Source organism: Bubalus kerabau, chromosome 4 (assembly GCF_029407905.1).
Source record: "Bubalus kerabau isolate K-KA32 ecotype Philippines breed swamp buffalo chromosome 4, PCC_UOA_SB_1v2, whole genome shotgun sequence".
In the NCBI taxonomy this organism is placed as follows: domain Eukaryota; kingdom Metazoa; phylum Chordata; class Mammalia; order Artiodactyla; family Bovidae; genus Bubalus; species Bubalus kerabau.
This window is the reverse complement of record NC_073627.1, coordinates 90374789-90391643: the sequence shown is the minus strand read 5'-3', so window position 1 is coordinate 90391643 and position 16855 is coordinate 90374789. Positions and strand designations below refer to the sequence as shown.

Below are 16855 nucleotides of genomic sequence, written 5' to 3'. Positions count from 1 at the left end.
CTACTAACAGAGCTTAAAGCTCTTTGGAAAACCATTAAATTGCTGATAGAGATATCTGAATGGATTTGTGATAGTCCAGTGACGCTGGCTGATGTTAGGCCTGAAGTCAATAGAATGTTCTCCACTTAGCTATGTTTCTTGAGAATTCACTGCAATCTAGTTTTCATTATAACTCCAGAGTTTCATGTTTTAATCTATAATTTTGTTCAAAACTGGCTAAAGAAAGGGAAACTTTTAAATTCATATTAGCTAAACAAGAGCAAATCAAGGGGCAGATTTTATAGAATAAATAAATTCTCCTTCACAATTGTGATCTTTAAGCAGGGAAACATTTTCCTTTAATACTCTAATCCTTTTAAGTAATTACAAAGGAAATAATTTCTATTCTATATTTGAAATTTTTTACCCCTGAAAAGCCAGTTATCATTACAGCTAATTAGTCTTCATCATTACCTTAGAAACTTGCAGCATTGTGGAAGTATTCCTCCTTCTATCTCTAGGATCTGTCTTTCTACTTACTGATTATCCCCTCCATTCTCCATTTCTTATTTTACTCCTGTAAATTGTCTACTGTGTCATCCCTCTCTCTCTGAAAGATCCTTCCCATTAGCCTGTTGAATCTCTCCCATTGTCTCTAACACCCAGCCTAGCCTCTATTACCTCTGTCTCCAGCCATCACCCTTAATCTCTCATCTGTCACAGCCACGCTTATTTAAAAGGTGTCTCCATCTCTTTCCTCTCATTTATTCTTCAAGCTACTCTAACCTGGCTTCTGTGCCCACTTTGATACCCAACCCCCTCTTGGTTGTACATCCACTGATCACTTTTTAGTCCTCCTGAATCTCACTTGTTTTCCCAGCTCTCTGTACAGTTCACCCCCTCAACCCTGGAACATTCTTTCCTGTGATTCCTATGACACCACATTCTTTTTTTTTTTTTAACCAGTTCTGCAGCAGCTCCTCTTCAGCCCCTCCTGAGAGTGCCTTCTTTTCTATGCACCTGTCCATGCAGGGAACCCATAAGGTACACCCTAACCTCTGTTTTTCTCTCCCTACACTTCCCTAAGACTTCTCATCTACTCCATGCCTTTAATTCCTGTACATATGCTGAAGAGGAAGGGAAAATGGAAATTGTTCATCTCTGTTTTAGTCACTAAACTGAAAAGCAGTCACTAATGTGGTGGGGCTCTATAAATTTTTTCATAAATCTTTTCAAGGGCTACATATAACCCTCCTACTGACTGACAGGGCTTTTCAGGTTGTTTTCTGAGCAGGTCTTTCTGAGCCTGCTGTCCATCCCATATTCACTGATGCTTTTGCCCATGTTTCCATCAGATGGCTGGGAAACGTACCAGGAAGTCAGACTTTAGACACCATTAACTTGTTCAGCAAACATGAACAGATAACATTTGCATAAATATGAAGGGGTCATATTTATGTTAGACACAGACTCCTGCGAGTGAGCGAGCTGGACTGACTGGGGTGCAGGCCTTTGAGGGACAGAGACACCAAAGGAGGGGTGGAAGGACCCTCAGCCACCAACTGCCGAAGTCACCCTCTTTGTGAGCAATTTGGTAATAAGGAGCTGTTGGGGTTTGTTCAGAAACCCTTTGCCCCAGGGTGTGGAAGAGCTCATTCTTTCTTTCAGGAGAACCAAGAGCCTCCCTGAGCCTGACACCATCCCAGGTGGGGGAGACAGGCTGGAGATACATAAATGAAGCACAGAGGTTATCGGCGAGGCTGTCATTGCTACAGAGAGAAATAGAGGGAAGAAGGTGATGGGGGCTTGGGGGTCACTTAGGAGGTGGAGATAAGCGGTGTGATTGTTAGGAACAGTGCTCAGCAAAGGGCTCACTGAGGGACATTTGAACACAAACTGGGAGGTGGCGAGCCCCGTGGCTATCTGGGAATAGCATTCCAGGAGACCGAACAGCCAGTGCTAAGGCTTGAGCAGCGAGCCTGGGGTTTTGGAGGAATGGCAGAGATTGCTGCGGGGTTTGATGAGCAGAGGCAACGTGGGGCAGGTAGGGAGGAGCGGGTGGAGCACAGAGGGAAGCCAGCAGCACACTGGGCCTCCTGCCACTGTGAGCACTTTGGCTTCCCTCTGGGAAAAGGGAAGATGTGGGAGGCTTTTGGGCAGGGCGTTGAGAGGTGACTGTAGGAACAGGGCAGATGGAGGTGGTTGCCATAACTCAGGGGGCTTGGACCCAGGCAGTGGTGATGGAAAGAGATTGGATTTGAAATATATATCACTGAACAGATGAATTAGATGTAGGGTATGTGAGAAAGAGAACAATGACTCCAGAGTTCTTGGCCTGAGGTCCTTCCCCAAGGGGGCCGGGAGGAGAATGGGTATTGAACAGAAGAAAGGATCAGGAGTTCTTTGTAGACATGTGAAATTTAGATCAACACAGACCATCGGGTGGACGTGTCATAATGTGATGTGTGGTTTGCAAGTCTGGAGTTAAGAAGAGGCCTGGGTGAGGAGTGTGGCTTTGTGAGCCATCGGGGTATATATAGTGTTTATATCCTTGAGCCTGTGTGATGGGGCATTGGGTGGGAACCCTGGTGCCAAGGGGCCAGGGAGGATTAGGGTTAGGGGCTGGGGAGGTGTGAGGAGGCAGAGAAGTGACCAGTGAGTTCAAAGGAGACCAGGACGGACACGAGCTGTTCTCTGCGTCTCTGGCAGGTGTGACAACGTGCGTGTTTTTAAGCTGGGCCTCTTCTCCGGCCTCTGGTGGACCCTCGCCCTCTTCTGCTGGATCACTGACCGGGCCTTCTGTGAGCTGCTGTCGTCCGTCCACTTCCCCTACCTGCATTGTGTGTGGTGAGCCGCGTCGTTGGGGGCAGGGGGTGGCGAGGCAGGGTCTACGCTGTCTGTCATCACTCTGCTCTCCTGCAGGGCGCACGAGTGTGCACAGGAGATGGAGCAGAGCCTGGGGCCCCCTCTCTTCACACAGACTATCGGACGTCTCAGGGAGCAGGCTTAGCCGGAACAGACAGACCTAAATGTCTATGCTTCATGTCTGTGCTGTCTCTTACCTCTAGCTCCATTATCAATGCAGAAAGGAGCTTGGAAATCGAAGCTGTAACCTGAGCTCTAGCTAGACCTGCAGGGTAGGGGAATGTGGGGAAGGCTGGGGACAGATGTGACGTTGGGGACAGGACAGTCCCAAATCGGAACCAAACACACCTGAGCCTGAGTGACCAGCTTGGGCTTCACAGATCACCTGGGGACAGTCTCACCTATTCATTTGACAGGTGGAGACACAAGTCCAGAGAAATAAAAGTGAATTGTTATGGATCGCCCAGCTGGTTACATAAAACCAGCTCAGGAGCTTAATCATGGGGAACATGATCAAGCATCTATAGCTTTGAAGGCTCAGGATGCACTGTTAGGTTAAGAAAAAGGTTACGAAACAGCATGCAGAATCCTGTCCTCAGAAAGCAGAGGAGGAGTAGTTTTCTTCCTGGGAACTGCTTCAATTCCAAACCTAGTATCACCTTTCCCTCTCTGTCCTCCAGGAATTCTGATCGTGAAGATATCAAGGGACAAGAGAATTTTTTAGAGTGCTCCTTGTAAGTTGAGAGCACCCAGGGAGGAATTCTAGTGGTAAGGAGTTGTTAAGACTTGTTAGATCCAGATTTGGAAGAAGGCTGACCTCTATCAGGGGATGCCTAAGATTATTCGATTTGAAAGGATTCTCTTGAATTCCCTGGGATGTTTGAACTTGTGTAATATCTACCATGAGACCTAAGCTGCTCTCAGATTAAGACTTGGGGACTTCCAGATTTGTTCGCTGAAGGCAAAGCAAAGCAGCTCATGCTGGGGATTCCAGTCTTAGGATCCATTGCCTGATATTTCTTCGGTTCAACCTCAACTCACATTGGTGAATTTATATACACTTCATACATCTGAGTTATAATTTACAGATTATTAAATGCACAGATTTTATGTAGTCTGCTAAGTTTTGATAAATGTATCCACCTGTGTAAAGAGGATCTCATTCAAAATATAGTACTTTCTTTAAAAAATTTTTATTTTGTCTTTTGGCTGCTCCACATGCAGCATGTGAGATCTTAGTTCCCTGTCTAGGGATTGAACCTGTGTCCCCTGCAGTGAAAGCTTGGTCTTAAGCTGTGGACCACCAGGGAAGCCCCTGGTGTGCTTTTAATTGATCCAAGTTCCTTTATCACAGAGTGATTTAAGTAAAATTCAAAAAGTAGAGTGTAGTAACTTTGGTTCAATTTGTTTCTAAATTTGGTGTACTTTGAGTTTTTTTCCCCCTAAAGTTGAACAATTTTCTGGGATTTCCCTGATGGTCCAGTGGTTAAGATTTCCAGCTTCCATTGCGGGGGGCGCAGCTTCAATCCCTATTTGGGGAACTAAGAACTCAAATGCTGTGTAGTGTGGCCAAAAAACAAACCAAAGTTGAACCTTTTTTTTTTTTTGGTTCCAGTTATAGTGATATATTTATTTACTACAACAAATTTAAACAACAGGGAAGTATAGCAAGAAAGGCTTTTACAATTCTAATTCTGTCCAAAGAGAGAGAACAATTGCTAACAACCTAAAGTATGTCCTTCCAGGTGTTTAGTTCTCTAATTCTACTTTTAAAAACAAAAAGTTTTTTGTTTTTAAAAACTATACATGATGCCTGGAAAATGGGCAGCGGAGCCTGGTAAGCTGCAGTCCATGGGGTCGCTAAGAGTCGGACACGACTGAGCAACTTCACTTTCACTTTTCACTTTTCACTTTCATGCATTGGAGAAGGAAATGGCAACCCACTCCAGTGTTCTTGCCTGGAGAATCCCAGGGACGGGGGAGCCTGGTGGGCTGCCGTCTATGGGGTCGCACAGAGTTGGACACGACTGAAGCGACTTAGCAGCAGCAGCATACATGATGCAAACTGGTTCTTCTTTTGCTGTTCAAATCATCGACAGCTTTCCTCACCAATGTATTTATATTATTTTCATTAGTTTGTGTGTCCAGTTGATACCTCACACTATGGGTAATGCTATGTAATTCATTTAACCAACTTCTCTGTTAATGGATATTAAGGTTATTTCTAACTTTTCACTTTTATAAACAATTGGTAATGAATATCTGTATTTGTTCATATGCCTGAATGTTCCCTTAGGTTATAATATGTTGCCAAACCCAGAGATACCAACTGACACAATTTTACTAAAATCTGTAAGATAATAAAAGTGTATCTGTAAGATATACTTTCACATATACTGGATGTTAGTAACTTTAAAAAGTATTTGTTAACCTGATTGAAAATATTTTATCTTTCAAATATCAATTTACTATATCTTTCCTGTTTTGAAATGTGCCTTTTAAGTTTCTTTACCATCTCTGTGGCGTGTTCGTATTTAAAAATTTATATCCAGCCCCTACTTCCCGACACATAGTAGAGAGTCATTACTGTTAAATACCTCTGTGCCATTTATTATGCACATTTGTAACATTTTCAAAAGTATAGAGAATAATACACGGAGCCCCCAGGGAGGAGTTAGCTTCAGTATTATCTCATCCTGGCCAGCCTCACCCACTACCCACCCCACCCAGATTGTTATAAAGCAAATCCCAGACACCCTATGCAATGATTGGTTTTTAGTGCTCTTCATCAGGTAGGGATTTTAATTCTTTGTCATATGGTACACCTATTCCCCCACCCCCCACTTTCCCATTTATCTTTTAGCATGTTAATGATATCTTGCGCCATACTGTTTTAAACTTTCATGCTCTCACCTCTGTCAGTCTTTTCCTTTAGTTTTTTTTTTTCCCCTTCTCCCTTCTATATGCATTACAGTGTGGCTGTGACATCCCTTAAATGACACTGTTCTCAACTAAGCAAACTGGTGGCACTCTCACAACCATCCTCATTGCAGGTGTGTGTGTTTATATGTTTGGCTGTGCTGGGTCTTAGTGGCAGTGCGCGGACTCTTCCTTGTACGCCTGGGCTTGCCTCTAGTTGCTGCTCGTGGGTTCTAGAGCGTGGGCTCAGTTGTTGCCGTGCTCGGGCTTAGCTGCCCCGTGGCATGTGAGATCTTGGTTCCCCGACCAGGGATTGAACCTGCGTCCCCTGCACTGGATGGTGGATTCTTAACTACCGGACCACCAGGGAAGTCCCTGTTCCATGTGTTTTTAAATGTAGAGATGTCCATTACATGTGGCTGTCACAGTGATTCCCTTTAGGGTTTCAGAACTTTGTGTCATTTTAAGAAAGACCTCTTCCAAGGTTTATAAAAATATTCTTTTAAAAGAATATTATAAAAGAATATTTATAAAAATATTCTTTAAATATGTTTTTAAAATGTATTTTAAATCTTTAATTTATCTGGAGTTTTAAGTTTCAGTATAAGGTGCAAAAGTTACATGCCTTTACAATGGTTCCCACGATAAAGATCAATATGAAAACTTGCTACCAGCACCGTGAAGATAATAAAGAGTTTCCTTACTAAAGTGCAAAAGCTGATGAATCAGTGTAAAATTATTTCTAACGCAGGGTGTTAGATATGTATAGCCTGTTATTCAAGCGAGAAGCAGGGAATCAGTCCCATGTGCTCAGTTATTTCCATCCTCTTAGTGCCTCTGTTTTCTTTTTTATTTTAATTAAATTTGTTTATTTATTTACATGTCAATCTTAAACTCCCTATCTATTCTTCTTCCCCACCCTTCCCCCCCAACCGTAAATTCATTCTCTGAGCTTGTGAATCAGTTTCTCTTTTGTGAAGAAGTTCATTTGTATCCTTTTTCTCTCTTTTCTCTTTTTTTTCTTTTGGCCATGCACTGTGGCATGTGGGATCTTAGTTCCCCAACCAGGGATCGAACCCTCGTCCCCTGCAGTGGAAGCGCAGAGCCTTAACCACTGGTGTGCCCGGGAAGTCCCTATATCCTTTTCTTTTTTTCTAGATTTTGCATATAAGCGATGTCATATTAGTGCTTCTGTCTTAAACCCTTGATTTCTCTGAAGCCCCAAAGGCATTGGCAAGTTTTTCCTGTTATCAGGCTGGAATATTTTAGAACATTTCAAGAGAGGCTTTGTTGGCTCAGAATTTATCACTCGCATGGGGATGTGGGGCTCCCTCGCCCCTTCTTGACTAGAGGAGGCCCTGCCAGTCTTGGCATCTGGGAAAGGTGGGTTAGGCCTGGAGGGAGGGCGGGTGGAAGTCCAGTGGTCTCTCTGCCTCAGGCCCTCACGCGTCTGTCTCCCTCGCCAGGCACATCCTCATTTGCCTTGCTGCTTGAGCCTGGAGGGAGGAGGGTGGAAGTCCGGCCGGTCTCCTTGCCGCGGGCCCTCACGCGTCTGTCTCCCTCGCCAGGCACATCCTCATTTGCCTTGCCGCCTACCTGGGCTGCGTGTGCTTCGCCTACTTCGATGCTGCGTCCGAGATCCCTGAGCAAGGCCCCGTCATCAAGTTCTGGCCCAGCGAGCGGTGGGCCTTCATCGGCGTCCCCTACGTGTCCCTTCTGTGCGCCAACAAGAAATCCTCGGTGAAGATCACGTGATGGCAAGGCGGTGACTGGCCTCTCTGCCCCCTAACCTTCACCTGCCCGCAAAGACAGCCAGGGTGGGGGTTTCTCAGAGTTGGCAGTGGGGTCTGTCTTTTTAAAATTCTATTCCCTTGGGATCTAACTAGTGTGTCTGTGGACCGCCAGGACTCCACAGTGCCTGGGGGGAGAAATGCTTGCCCAGAGGTGGGAAGCAGATGGCCAAGGGGCTCTGGGTGTGTATTCTGTGTCACCTCCAGCTGCAAGGCTCGTTGGGCTGCGTCCTTTGTGGTGATGGCAGAGCCGTCCAGTGGGGGACCCCTTGCTGCACACGCCTTGCTTCCGGGCCCCGCCATCCCCTTGTGTTCCAGGAGCCGACCCTCCCGTGACAGACACTTCCTGCATCAGACGAGACCCTCTGTCCAATGGAAGAGGCCAGAGCTTTTCATCTGGGGCCACTGTCCTAAATCAGAAGCAGACAGAGCACACACAGGGCTTGTGCCCTGGGAGGCTGGTTTCCCCCTGCAGTGCTCTGTAACCCGAGGTTTACATATACGTGTGAGCCCTTTTCCTGCTACCTCTGCTGGGAGATGGAGACTTGACTACAGATCAGGGTGAAGCTAACGTGCAAAACACTCTGTGCCAAAACCCGACATTCCACTTTAAGCCATTCTGGAAGATGAGCACAATCTTTAAACGCTGACATGGTTTGGCTCCCCAACCCCACCCCAGCCCAGTATCCTCAAATACAAAGAAGAATAGCTGCGGTGTGAGTGTTCCTGCCCTCTTAGTACTTGACCTCTGTGACATTCCCACAGGCCTGTGACAATCGCGGTAGGGATCCTGGTTCAACATTTGGAGCAAATGTGAAGTTTGAGAAGTTGTTCTCATTGGAAGCCTCTTGTCTGCTGTCCTGTTCTGGAAATTACTGTCAAGAATCTTGCCTCTTCTTTCTCTGATATCTACTGTGGGAATTACTCTCGGTATTCTCACGGGATGAGGTGCTTCCTGCAGCTTCTCCAATCACTTGACCACTTGCCTTTCTTAAGTGCTGGCTGTAATTATTCACTGGCTGGTTTGGGTGCAGCAGGGCAAACCTCTTGCCCTCTGAGTTCTTCTCACCTACAGTCACACTGGCTGCAACTCATCTCCTCTTCACTGGGCTGAACGGAAGACCCCACATGTGTCTTCAAGGTGCGAGGTGGGGATTCATGACCTCAGGGATACTCGTGTTAACTCAGGCATCTCTTGCTTTGCAACATTCCATCATGGGAGCAGGCAGAACAGACGTGTCCTTCTTGTGTGGGTGGGAAGTATGTCAGTGTCCTCTGTATTTAAGAATGGGGCTGTAGCAACTTTGGCTTGTCTGGGCACCCTTAGATTCTCGTTAAAACTTGCACAGGATCAAAGGGTGAATAGTCCAAGGAGCAACTGAATTTAGAAATGAATGACTTTATTCTACTTCCGTGGTTTTCAAATGATTTTAGCAGAAGAACCCTGTTGGCTGTAAGGCATCTTTATGGAGACCTAATGTGTGAAATAAGTTGTATTCTATTAGCTTAATTTTATTTTGAGGTTAAGCTCGCAGCATTTCCTGAATAATATGAAAGGCAGTGAAATGGAAAGTAACAAATTGGTGGTTTCCAAGGTAGAAAGATTTGGTATGGAGTGACTGTCCATGTTGCTTTAGTATAGTTTAAAAATCAGTATTTGAGTTAAATACTCATGGAAACGTTAACTTATGAATATGAGACCTAGGTGGCTTGTGGAACAGTATTGGAAAACTGCTCTTTAAGCCCTTTGGGTTTCAAGACTAGTTTTCTTTAAAGGAGCGGTCAGACCATCCTCTTGTCAGACTGACCCACCAGGCATGGATTCTGTTTTCATAAGCCCAGCTCTTTTAGTGGGAAAGAGTAAAGAGAAGCAGAGTATAGGTAATGTTCTGTGTGTGTGAAGTTTAGTTTCTGTCTTGAAAGTTCCTCGGTGATGGGAGCATTGTCCCAGCCATCAGGGAGGGACCATTTCTCCTGATGAAATGAAGGGCATGTTCCTTGGGAACCACCACGTCCAGCCCCAGAGGCTTTCACCTGGCCCACCTGGAAGGTTCTGAATGACCTTGGAAATGGGAATGAAATGCGACTCTGCTAGGAGGAAAGAAGTAAGTGCTCTAACTTACAGGGCCATTTCTCTTCTTCTGCAAGACAAATGGCTAAGTTTGAGAAAGAATGCTTTTGTTATGAAAAACAAAATGCCCTTCTAGCACATGCATGAGTGCTCAGCCCAGTCATGTCTGACTCCTTGCCACCCTATGGACTGCAGCCCGCCAGGCTCCTCTGTCCATGGGGTTCTCCAGGTGAGAATACTGGAGTGGGGTGCCATTCCCTTCTCCATTGGATCTTCCTGACCCAGGGATCAAACCTGAGTCTCTTATATCTCCTGCATTGGCAGGAGGGTTCTTTACCACTAGCCCCTTCTAGAGGTTGATTTTACTGGGATGAGGCTGAGAAAAAGTGTGGAATAGGGTGTATTTGAGGAAGACAAGTCTTTGCTCTACGTCTGAAAAGAAATCACTATGTTTACCAGTGTGGCAGGGTAAATCAAGAGAGTAGGAATATACCAATCTTACTTTGGATTATGGCTTCATTCATATTTATATTTACATTTATATTCATAATGCTCTTATAGCACTACATGCTTCTTAAGGAAAATGGGGATATCACAGAAAAGTTGAAAGAGAAGAAAACAAAGTAATCTGTTTCTATGGCTCAAGGGCAAGCACTGTTAATATATTTTGGCATATTTCCTTCTCATCTTTTTTTCCCTAATACAGTTGTAAATAGATGTCTTTTAGAGCTGACAGTTGATTTTGTACCTTGAATGGAATATAAATGCCAGTCATATTTTTTCTGAAGAGCAGGTTTTGGGATATCTGAGAGTTAGCTATATTCTTGAGTATTCATCACTGGATTGCAAGACTTACTCTGAGTCTTCCCTTTTTATTTGAGCCTAACATCAATGGGCCCTAAGAAAAAATGAGTTCTACTTTTTGATATGTTTCTGCACTTAGATGGACGAGTCATAGAAAATAGCTGTTAAATATATAGTTCTACAGGTTTTGATGTAAAGAGTGAATAGCTTATTTCATTCCTTGATGTGCAATCAGGAATCTTTTTATCCCCCCTGGTAATTCAGGGAGGTGGAGATTTGACAGGACTTAGGTCATGACAATTACTCAGCATGGCTATTAGATATTTCTTCTGATGCGGATTTGCCTAAGATTGACACCCAGCAGGTACTGGATTTGGAATATTAAAAAAAAAGTAGTGTAACCAAGTGATCATTTAACAATTCGTATTTTATAGTGTCTGATTTTTAGAAAATAGTTCCTGCTTTTATTATTTTAATGTAAAACCAGCATTTCAGTGACTATATTGCAGGTGTCTGGGGATAAGATGCCTGCATCTGTTTGGAGGTAGGCTACATTTGGGGGGTGCGCTGTGCCTGTCCCCCCGAAGAATGCCTAGAAGACGTTCCTTGTGGATCAGAGATGTTCTTTTGGGAGACTAAGCATGATGGTCATCAAGCACAGGATTTGTAAAAATAACATCACCTATGCTATTTATTGGATTTCTCAGGTATGTAATAAAAACTTCTCCCTCATTCATTATGCTTATGCGAGCTGGTGCCATTCTGGAGGCGTCAGAACTGAGGGGTGAGCCTCCCCTGGCTCTTCATCCCTCGGGGTTGATGTGGAACCATCTGTCTGGGGGACAGGTGAGGACTGAAGCTTGCCTGGACACAGCCTCTCTCATAGCTCCTTGTTCCCAAATGAACCTGGAACCCCTAATAGTCAGCTCTTTGCCTGGTTGCTGCTGATCCAGCTGGTCAAAGAGAAGTCTTGGGCTAGGTTGGGATTCTCAATGGATTTTGTAGACATCATTTTCCTACAGATTTTTTAATGGCCCCGACTTTAAAGAACTCATTGTTTGAATTGTAGCTTTCCCTATTTTTTAAACCAGTTCTGAGACAATTTTGTAACCACAATATGTAATCAGAGCAAATAGATACATATTTTCAGGTATAGACCTTGTTCTGTACTTTATATAGGGTGTGCTGTATAAGGGCAGTGGGCCCACTGGCTGTGGTAGCATTTAATCTCTGTTACATTGGGAGTAACTTAAGGCCTTTCGAAATGGAGTTTTTGCACTTTATGCTCTTTTTGTGAACTGACTGTGATGGCTATGTTTGATATTAAAGCCCTAAGGGTCATTTTCTGTGAATGAATAGGTATATGTTTGTTTATTTCCAAAATGATTTCTGCAACAGCTTCCATGAGAAACACATTTAAGGGGTTGTAAGGTACATTTGCTCAAACTCATTTATTAAGGAATTTGGGTATCGTTCTTATTAAGCATACTTAAAATGAGTACATTTAATACTAATTAAACATGCTAGTTAATTGTTGGTTTCTTCTTAGAGCTGTGAAATTAATACACTTACATGTTTCCAGTATAAAAGTACCTAGAGGCAGTTTGTTGAAAGGTCTGTAATTATGTCAGGTGGATATAAAATCTCAAATGCAGAAAACATTTCATCTAAGCTGCAGTGCGTCCAGTCACTGGAAGGAAGATCATATAACAAAATGGTAAATGAATTTAGCAGGAAAATTCTGTATACCCATTTTTCTTTATTTCCTGTGAGCATTGTTTTTAAATTAAGGGATTCATAGGCAATCCTGTTTATAAGAATAATGTGACTATGAGAGAAGAAAGATTGAGTGGTCAGCAGTATCAGTAATGCTGCTGTGGTCTTAGACATTTTTTCTGGCCAGAACGAGGGGATGAGGGGTGGCCACTGAGGTCTTTGATAATCTGCTATAAGCAGTGGGTCTTCTCCCTAGGAAAATGGCTGTACAGAGAATTACTTGGGTATTCAGATGTCCCGAGAAGCCACCCGGGTACAGAACTGTGTGACATGACATGAAGCCAGGAGTCACCTCCTTTCTGGTGGTGAAATCGAGGTCTCCACAGCTCAGTATTCTTGACTGCCCCCCAAGATCAGCCCCAGCCCCCTTCTCCTGTGAGGACTTTCCGTCATGAGGGACCGAAACTTACACCTTAAGAGTTAAACAAATTTGAAATTTACGTCTTCCTCAAGCCTCTGGTCCTGATTTACACTTCCAGACCCTCCTTAAGATGTTATCTGGATCTGCTGTATTTTTGCACTGTGGAAATTTTTGCAGAATAAAAAAATGTTTTAAATATGGTATTTGGGTTTTCTTCCTCTGCTCTCTCTTGAGCGGAGCTCAGCTTCCTCCTCTGGTCCCACCTTAAAGGGGCTGGCAGTCCCTTTCCCCAGTTTACAGAGTTACCTTTTAAAAAGTTTTTTTTAATTGGAGGATAATTGCTAAAGCGTTATCTTTATCTCAAGTGGGCACTTTTGTCTCTGGTCACCTCCAGGCCTGGTGACCCTCTGAGTATTAACCCACAAAAAGAAAAAGAATCTACCACACCTGGGTTTTTGTTGGCTTTATTGGCTTGTTTACTTCTTGTTAAAACATTTGATTCAGCTGCTTTACAATTGAGCACGGAGACCATAATGTTATCTTTAAGAATGTAACACATAGCAGTAAAGTCAGTAGAGCTTACTTTTATATTAGGGCAGATGGTGGGAAAGTGGCTGACTAGGGGACTCGGGGCATGGCATGACAGAAAATGCACGATGGCATCTTTGGTGACACTGGCTAGAGAAGGATGTTCAGGAACAAAGCAAGCTGTAGTCACCAGGGTGGAAGGGACCGGAAGCGATTCCTGGAGTAATATTGCCATCTAGTGGCCTTTCAGGGTATTGCTATCAGTGGCACGTGTGAGACCTTTCCCAATTGCTTATCATCCCAGGAGACCCAAGAGACCCAGGTTCCATCCCTGGGTGGAGAAGATGCCTTGGAGGAGGAAATGGCAACCCATTCCAGTATTCTTGCCTGGAAAATCCCATGGACAAAGGAACCTGGAGAACTACAGTCCGTGAAAGTAAAGCCGCTCATTCGTGTCAGACTCTTTGAGACCCCATGGACTGTACCTGCCAGGCTCCTCCATCCATGGGATTTTCCAGGCAAAATTACTGGAGTGGGTTGCCATTTCCTTCTCCAGGGGATCTTCCCAACTCAGGAATCGAATCCAGGTCTCCCAAATTGCTGGCAGACTCTTTACTGTCTGAGCCACAAGGGGGCTACAGTCCATGGCGTGGCAAAAAAGTCTGACATGCCTGAGCACACATACACTGCTGCTGCTGCTGCAAGTCGCTCAGTCGTGTCCAACTCTGTGCGACCCCATGGACTGCAGCCTACCAGGTTCCTCCGTCCATGGGATTCTCCAGGCAAGAGTACTGGAGTGGGGTGCCACTGCCTTCTCCAACACACACACTGCTGCTGCTAAGTCGCTTCAGTCGTGTCTGACTCTGTGCGATCCCATAGACGGCAGCCCACTAGGCTCCTCCGTCCCTGGGAGTCTCCAGGCAAGAACACTGGAGTGGGTTGCCATTTCCTTCTCTAATGCATTAAAGTGAAAAGTGAAAGTGAAGTCGCCTAGTCGTGCCTGACTCCTAGCGACCCCATGGACTGCAGCCTACCAGGTTCCTCCGTCCATGGGATTTTCCAGGTAAGAGTACTGAAGTGGGGTGCCATTGCCTTCTCCAACACACACACTAGGACTCACTATAATTGTCTCAAAGCTTCCACAAGTTATGCAACTTCTTTTGGGGACCACGTATGTTTCCCTGGATTCTTTTTCAAGCTTCTCTCTGCCTTCATTTCCCTTTCTTCTATTCCCCCAGCAAGTCATTCTTCATTCACTAGGTTGTTTGATCTTACCTGATTAAAAAAAAAAATCAGCCAAATACCTTAAATATTTCCCTATCCACAAAACCAACTTTATTATAGCTGTGATCTGGAGGAAGTTTTTTAACCCACTGGAGTAATTTAACTTTTGGTATCAATAGTTTCTTTTACACAAGTCAAACATCAGTACAACCCCTCAAATTTAAAGACTGAATCCAGTTTGAACCAGCGCTTTGCAAATACCTGCTATGCTAATACAGAAGTGAGCAGGGGTGAGATGGGTGTGGGGAGTGTTGAAAAGGAAGGAGACCATTAACTCTGCTGAAATCCCTACATGAGAGGAATTCACGGTGCTGGGAGGCAGATGGGGGCAGCAGGGAGGTTTGACCAGGAAGGAGTTGAGGTTTGAGAATTCTAAGTGTTAACTGATGGCCCATGAGCCACATTTAATAATATATAATCTCAGTCTGATTAAAGTATCCTTAGGGAGTAATACTGGAGAAGGCAATGGCACCCCACTCCAGTACTCTTGCCTGGAAAATCCCATGGATGGAGGAGCCTGGTGGACTGCAGTCCATGGGGTTGCCAAGAGTCGGACATGACTGAGCGACTTCCCTTTCACTTTTCACTTTCATGCATTGGGGAGGGAAATGGCAACCCACTCCAGTGTTTTTGCCTGGAGAATCCCAGGGACAGGGGAGCCTGGTGGGCTGCCGCTTATGGGGTCGCACAGAGTCGGACACGACTGAAGCGACTTAGCAGCAGCAGCAGCAGGGATTAATACTACCTAGGAGTAGTAGTATTTTCTTAAAGCCAATCTTATTTGAGAGCCCATCACATAAGTTATCTTTCAGGTAAGTTGTCTTCTGACAATTATTTTGTGAGGGTATTATTCCTATTTTGAATACCATAAAACTGAGGCTCAGAAATGTATCTTGAACACAGCTGTTTAGTGGCAAAATCAGGTTTTGAACTCAAGACTTTTGACTCCAGTTCTGTTTCCATAAGTATTTAATCTTATTTTCAAAATGGCAAAGGAGGTAAAAGGTTTTTATATAGATAGGTGAACACCAAGTTGGGATTACTGGATTCAAAAGTATCCTTTTAAAAGGCACGATTAGACAATATAGAGTAGCAGTTGGTATGTAGTGAATGGAGCTGTTGTTTAGTCATTAAGTCGTGTCTGACTCTGTAACCCCATGGGGTGTAGCCTCCACTGTCTATGGGATTTCCCAGGCAAGAATACTGGAGTGGGTTTCCTTTTCTTCTCCAGGGCCTCTTCCCCACTCAGGGATCGAACCCGTGTCTCCTGCATTGGCGGGTGTATTCTTTACCATTGAGCCACCAGGGAAGCCTCAGTAATCAGGAGCCCCCACCATCTAGCAGGCCTGGGTGATAGTGCCATCTTGTGGCCACAGCCAGGAACCGCACTCCATCCTCACACATTCCCAGGAATGGACGATGTGTGCACATGTGGACTCCTTCCTGTCTGGCTCCAGGCCATCTCTAGCTCTTCGCAGTAGATCTGCAAATCCAATTAATTCCTGGCCCTGTCTACTTGGATGTCCAATAGACACTCGAATTCGTCTTACCCCAAACTTGCACCTGTACACCTTCTCAGTAAGTCAGGCCACTCCATTCAGTTGCCAGAAGTCCCCACTCCTCATTTGTCCATATCTTACCTAAGAGTAGGTAAATCCTCTCCATTCCACTTCCCCACTGTCTCCAATCCACCCATTTCTCTCCATCCTAGAGAGTGCTCCTCTGTGTCTTGTCAATCCATCCTCCATACAAAATACCAGAGGGGCTGGCCTGAATAACAGACATTTACTTCTCACACTTTTGGACACTGGAAAGTCCAAGACCAAGGTACCAGCAGGTTTGGTTCCTGGTGACGACCAGCTTCCTGGCTTGCACGTGGCCACCTCCTCTTGTGGGCAGGGAGAGTGTGCTCCGGCATCTCTTCTCCATGTTATGGGGGCACCAATCCCATCATGACCACCCCCTCATAACCTCACTTTAACCTGCACGTGTGGATGCTCAATTGCTCAGTCGTGTCCGACTCTCTGCAACCGCATAGACTGCAGCCCGCCAGGCTCCTCTCTCCATGGGATTCTTCAGGCAAGAATACTGGAGTGGGTTGCCATGCCCTCCTCCAGGGGATCTTCCTGACCCAGGGATCAAACCCATGTCTCCTGCCTTGCAGGTGGATTCTTTACCCACTGAGCCTCTGGGGAAGCCCCCATCTTAACCTGATCACCTTCCAAAGGTTCTGCCTCCGAATACCATCACACTGCAGGAGAAGCAGGTGTGGGGGGCAGGTGTTTAGGGCTCCAACATGGATTTTGGGGGATGCAAATTTTCAGGTCACTGCAGACTGTATGAGGGAGATTTTTCTTATCTTCATTTTCTTGGTGAAGTCCTGAGGTCTGGGGTCGGGGAATGCATATCTGGTCCAAGACCATAGAGCCAGTAAGTGGCTCAGCTCTCTCCCACCCCAAACCTGGGCTCCTTCCCTTC

The 16855-nt window shown here is 45.0% G+C and overlaps 1 protein-coding gene across 1 annotated transcript in view; it reads left to right on the top strand.

Annotated features, from left to right (window-relative positions):
• Positions 1 to 7933, top strand: part of ACER2 (alkaline ceramidase 2) — a 28570-nt gene extending 20637 nt beyond the window's left edge. Inside the window, exons 5-6 of the mRNA XM_055577951.1 lie at positions 2689 to 2826; positions 7332 to 7933. Of these exons, the coding sequence (XP_055433926.1) occupies positions 2689 to 2826; positions 7332 to 7518 (325 nt within the window). The 3' untranslated portion in view covers positions 7519 to 7933. The remainder of the gene's footprint in view (positions 1 to 2688; positions 2827 to 7331) is intronic.
• Positions 7934 to 16855: the final 8922 nt, after the last annotated feature.